The 5,000-nt window shown below is 75.3% G+C and overlaps 1 protein-coding gene across 1 annotated transcript in view; it reads right to left on the reverse strand.

Annotated features, from left to right (window-relative positions):
• Positions 1–2,550: 2,550 nt before the first annotated feature.
• Positions 2,551–5,000, reverse strand: part of LOC135408474 (collagen alpha-1(I) chain-like) — a 3,892-nt gene continuing 1,442 nt past the window's right edge. Inside the window, exons 2-3 of the mRNA XM_064643630.1 lie at positions 4,235–5,000; positions 2,551–4,181 (exon numbers count right to left, since the gene is read on the reverse strand). The exon at positions 4,235–5,000 is cut by the window's right edge and continues 150 nt beyond it. Of these exons, the coding sequence (XP_064499700.1) occupies positions 2,551–4,181; positions 4,235–5,000 (2,397 nt within the window). The remainder of the gene's footprint in view (positions 4,182–4,234) is intronic.

Here is a 5,000-nt window from a genome sequence, read left to right on the forward strand (position 1 = left end):
CCGACCGGCGGACTTAGAGCCGGAGCGGCGGCGCCGCCGCCCGGCCCGGATGCGGGTAGACCTGTTCCCGCCGGCCGCCGGACTTAGAGCCGGAGCGGCGCCGCCGCCCGGCCCGGATGCGGGTAGACCTGTTCCCGCCGGCCGCCGGACTTAGAGCCGGAGCGGCGCCGCCGCCCGGCCCGGATGCGGGTAGACCTGTTCCCGCCGACCGGCGGACTTAGAGCCGGAGCGGCGGCGCCGCCGCCCGGCCCGGATGCGGGTAGACCTGTTCCCGCCGGCCGCCGGACTTAGAGCCGGAGCGGCGGCGCCGCCGCCCGGCCCGGATGCGGGTAGACCTGTTCCCGCCGACCGGCGGACTTAGAGCCGGAGCGGCGCCGCCGCCCGGCCCGGATGCGGGTAGACGTGTTCCCGCCGACCGGCGGACTTAGAGCCGGAGCGGCGCCGCCGCCCGGCCCGGATGCGGGTAGACGTGTTCCCGCCGACCGGCGGACTTAGAGCCGGAGCGGCGCCGCCGCCCGGCCCGGATGCGGGTAGACCTGTTCCCGCCGACCGGCGGACTTAGAGCCGGGGCGGCGCCGCCGCCCGGCCCGGATGCGGGTAGACGTGTTCCCGCCGACCGGCGGACTTAGAGCCGGAGCGGCGCCGCCGCCCGGCCCGGTCGCGGGTAGACGTGTTCCCGCCGGCCGGCGGACTTAGAGCCGGAGCGGCGCCGCCGGCCGGCCCGGATGCGGGTAGACCTTTTCCCGCCGACCGGCGGACTTAGAGCCGGAGCGGCGCCGCCGCCCGGCGGCGAGTGGACCCGGTCTCCGAGCCCCGTGGGTAGAGCTCCTGTCCAGGTCCGGCAGCTAGAGCCGCTCCGAGGGCTCGGCGAGGGCCCTCGGCCGGCGCCGAAGCGCTGCCGTTTCCGGCCGGTGCTCCGAGCGTGGCACCGAATTCACGGAGCGAGCAGACGGCGTGCGACCGCTCGATCCGTCGGTCGGCGCGCCGGCGTGCCCTTCCGGCCCTGCCCCGACCTCCCCGATTTCCCACAGTTCTTAGCGAGTCCTTCCAGCGCGCATGCTCCGTCCAGTACTCTCCCGGGGGGCTCGTTGCGGGGACTCCATCTCCCGTGGCCCTTTGCGGCAGACTTCCTCTCCGGCGTTAAGGCTTTCCCCTGCCCCGAGGCTGAAAGAAGAAACGTTCTCTGCGGGGCGGGGAAGCCGGGGGAGTAACTGGGACTCTCTTTAGGCGGCACGGCTGCGGCCGACCGGGCTCGGCCGCCTCGGCGCCGCCGGGAAGAGCCGATGTCCGAGAGTAGCGGCTAGAGCCGGTCTCGGGGCTTAGCGCTGCGCTTTCTGCCCGGCGCTCCGAGCGTAGCAGCCTTTCCCCTGCCCCGAGGGTGAAAGAAGAGACGTTCTCTGCGGGGCGGGGAAACGGGGGGAGCAACCGGGACTCTGCCCGGGTGGCACGGCTGCCGCCGCCTCGGCTCGGCCGCAGAGGTGCGCAGCGGGTAGAGTTGTCGTCCGTGCCCGGCGGGTAGACCCCTGGTCCGAAGCCGGCGGGTAGACCTGGTGTCCCGGGGCAGCGGGTAGACCTGTGGTCCGGGCTCGTCGGCTCGAGCCGCTCTCCGAGTCGGGTGGCTGGAGCGGGTTCCGAGCGCTTAGCCGAGGCCCTCGGCGGGTGCCGAGGCGCCGCCGTTCCTGCCCGGGGCTCCGAGTGGGAAAGAGAGGGCGTTGTCCGCGGCGCGGGTCCAGAGGGGGAGTAGCTGGGACTCTCTTAAGGTGGCAGGGCGGCGGCCGACTGGGCTCGGCGGCGGGGGTGCCGGTGGGTACAGCTGCTCTCGGAGCCCGGCGGGTAGACCTGTTGTCCGAGCCCGGCGGGTAGACCTGTTGTCCGAGCCCGGCGGGTAGACCTGTTGTCCGAGCCCGGCGGGTAGACCTGTTGTCCGAGCCCGGCGGGTAGACCTCTTGTCCGAGCCCGGCGGGTAGACCTCTTGTCCGAGCCCGGCGGGTAGACCTCTTGTCCGAGCCCGGCGGGTAGACCTGTTGTCCGAGCATGGCGGGTAGACCTGGTGTCCGAGCCCGGCGGGTAGACCTGGTGTCCGAGCCCGGCGGGTAGACCTGGTGTCCGAGCCCGGCGGGTAGACCTGGTGTCCGAGCCCGGCGGGTAGACCTGGTGTCCGAGCATGGCGAGTAGACCTGGTGTCCGAGCCCGGCGGGTAGACCTGGTGTCCGAGCATGGCGGGTAGACCTGGTGTCCGGGCCCGGCGGGTAGACCTGGTGTCCGAGCCCGGCGGGTAGACCTGGCGTTCGGGTTAGGCGGGTCGACCTGGTGTTCGGGCCCGGCGGGTAGACCTGGTGTCCGAGCCCGGCGGGTAGACCTGGTGTCCGGGCCCGGCGGGTAGACCTGGTGTCCGAGCCCGGCGGGTAGACCTGGTGTCCGGGCCCGGCGGGTAGACCTGGTGCCCGAGCCCGGCGGGTAGACCTGTTGGCCCGGGCTTCCGGGCCGACCCGTTCGCCCAGTCGGGCGCGGCCGGCCTCGTGCCCCGCCGGGTGCTGTCGAGCATCAGGTCTACCCGGTTCCGGGGCTGGCGAGCATCAGGTCTACCCGGTTCCGGAGCCGGCCGATGCGGCCGCCGCGGCCGCCGCCGGCGGCCTGCGCCCCGGCGGCGTCCCGGCGCAGGGCCACCAGGTCTACCCGGCTCCGGCGGGACTTAGGCGCCTGTCGGCATTTTCGGGGTAGACCTGTTGTCGCGGCCGGCCCCGGAAGTCGGCCAAGGGGTCGCTGTCGGGCGCCGCCTCCGGTTAGGTCTAGGCGAGAGGCGGCCTGCTCTCGCGCGCCTCCCCGCTGAGGAGCCTCGAGCCGCTTCGGAGGCGCGGCGGCGCCAGGACGCGTCTGTCCGTATTGTGGGCAGGGGTTGTCTAGCAGCGCGGGTTCCGAGGGCCCCTTTTCTTCCGCGTCTGCTGCCGCGCGGCCTTCGGCGCGTGCCACGGGCCGGCCAACCCCACGAGCGGCAGGAAGGCCGGCGCGAGAAAGCCGCGGGGCTCTCGACCGGCTTCCTCGGGCGGGCCCGATGACGGGAGAGGAAGACGAGAGCCGAGCGCGAAAGCGCAGCCGAGGGAGTGCGGGACTGGGACGGCCGAGGGGGGCCCGCGGGGGCCCGACAGCAGCGTCCAGCCCGAGCCGGTGGCGGCTGCCGGCTCCCTGAGGGCCCCGGGCGAAGGCGATGGTGTGCGAGGGCGGCGAGGCGGCGGCGTCTCGTCCTTTCGGTGGGCCGGCCTTAAGCCGGCGCCCGTCGTCCGGCGGCGGCGGCGGGCATTGTTGCGGGCGGTTGGCGGCCGGGGCTCGAAGGGCCGAGCCCGCGCGGGCTTTTTCCCCGGCCGCCTCCCGAGAGCCCCGAAGATGGCCCGGGCCTGGGTGGCGGCGCCCTGTCCTCGGCTGCCGGGCGGCAGCGGTGCCGGCGGCGTGCCGGGGACTGGCGGTGGGCGTGCGGCCTCGCCTGGGCCCGGCCGGTTGCCGGAGGGGCTCGGTGACGGGACCGCCCGATGGTCGGGCGAGGCGGCGCCCTCGGCGCGCCTCGGCTCTTTTGTTCGTTCCCCCTTCCTCGGCCCTAAGCCGGGGACCCGCCCAGCGGGCCGAAGGCGGCGGCGCCGGCCGGCCAGGCTGTGGCCGGCGGCCGCGCCGGCAGACCGAGAACCCGACAGAGTCGCCGGGGAGCCCTGGGGACGCACGATGGCCGTTGGCGGGCGAGGCGGCGGCGCCTCGCCCCTCCCTCCTCTTAGGCCGGCGCGAGAGCCACGGCGGCCGGGCGGCCCGTGCGGTCGGGCCTGCCCCGCCGGCCTGGCTGCCGGAGGGCTGGGTTCCGCGAAGGTCTGTCGGCCGGGGGCCGGGTTGCGGGCGAAGTGGGGCGCCCTCCCGGCCTTTTTTTTCCGTTTTTTTGATTTTTGCTCCGGCGGCCTTAAGCCGCAGCACGCCGAGCGCGCCAGGGAAGAGAAAGTGCGTGAGAGCGCGAGAGCGGCCCGGCAGCGGCCGGCCGCCGCCGAGGCGCGAGCCCGTGGGCAGCGAGAGGGAATCGGGGAGCGAGGGGCGCGGGCCCCGCCCCGAGCCCCGGGCGGCCGTGGCTAGCACGGCGAGCGAGAGGCGCGCGTGCTTTTTTCTCGGGGGCTTTTTGTTTTTCTCCCCGTCGCCGTCCCCCGGCCTTTCTGGGGGAAGCCGACGGCCGCGAGGCGGGCGAAAGCCGGTGGCCCCGCGGCACGTTCGGTGGCGCTTTCGCACGCTGGAGGTGTGCCGCTCTGCGGGGGGCGGCCGTGGGCCCGGCGGGGCCGGAAGCGTGGGTTGTCCGGAGCCGGGCGTCCGGCGGCACCCGCCTCCTGCCGGGCCGGGAGAGAGCCGTGGAGAGTAGCGTGCGGGCCGCCGGCGTCGGCGGCCTGGGGCACGTGCCGTCCTCCGCGTAGTGGCAGGCTGAGCGAGAGTGGCCGTGGGGCCGTTCCCCGAGTGACGATGGATGAGGCTTTTCGGGAGGCGTGGGAGAGGGCCCCCGGCGGGCCGGCGCTCCTCCGTGGCCGGCCGAGAGGCGCGGCGGAGGCCGGTGTTCGGGCCGGGCGGTCTCCTCTGCCCGTGGGCTTCCCGTGGCAGGCGAGGTGTCGCCCCTCCCGCCGGGGAGGGGCTTCTTCACCGTACCGAGCTGTGTGACGGCCGCGCGGCCCCGCGAGCTTTTCAGGTGTCCTTGGGTAAAAACAGGCGAGGTGCCGGTGCCGGCCTGGGTCCGGGTGGCGCCCGTGGGTGCCGGCCGCGCGCAGCGCCGGGCGGCGGTGCGGCCGGAGCCGCGACGGCGAGCCAGAGAGAGGCGAGAGAGAAAAGGGAGGAAAGAAAAAGGCTCGGGGGGAAGCGCCCCCCGCCCGCAGGTAGCGCCGGAGAGCGCAGCGGGTCGCCGCGCCGCCGCCCGCTGCCGAGCGAGCCGCCCCGGCCGAAGGGGCCTCGGGGACCGGGCCGCGCCCGCCTCGTCGGGTCGCCGTCTCCTC

This window comes from Pseudopipra pipra, unplaced genomic scaffold (assembly GCF_036250125.1).
Source record: "Pseudopipra pipra isolate bDixPip1 unplaced genomic scaffold, bDixPip1.hap1 HAP1_SCAFFOLD_49, whole genome shotgun sequence".
Taxonomy (NCBI): Eukaryota; Metazoa; Chordata; class Aves; order Passeriformes; family Pipridae; genus Pseudopipra; species Pseudopipra pipra.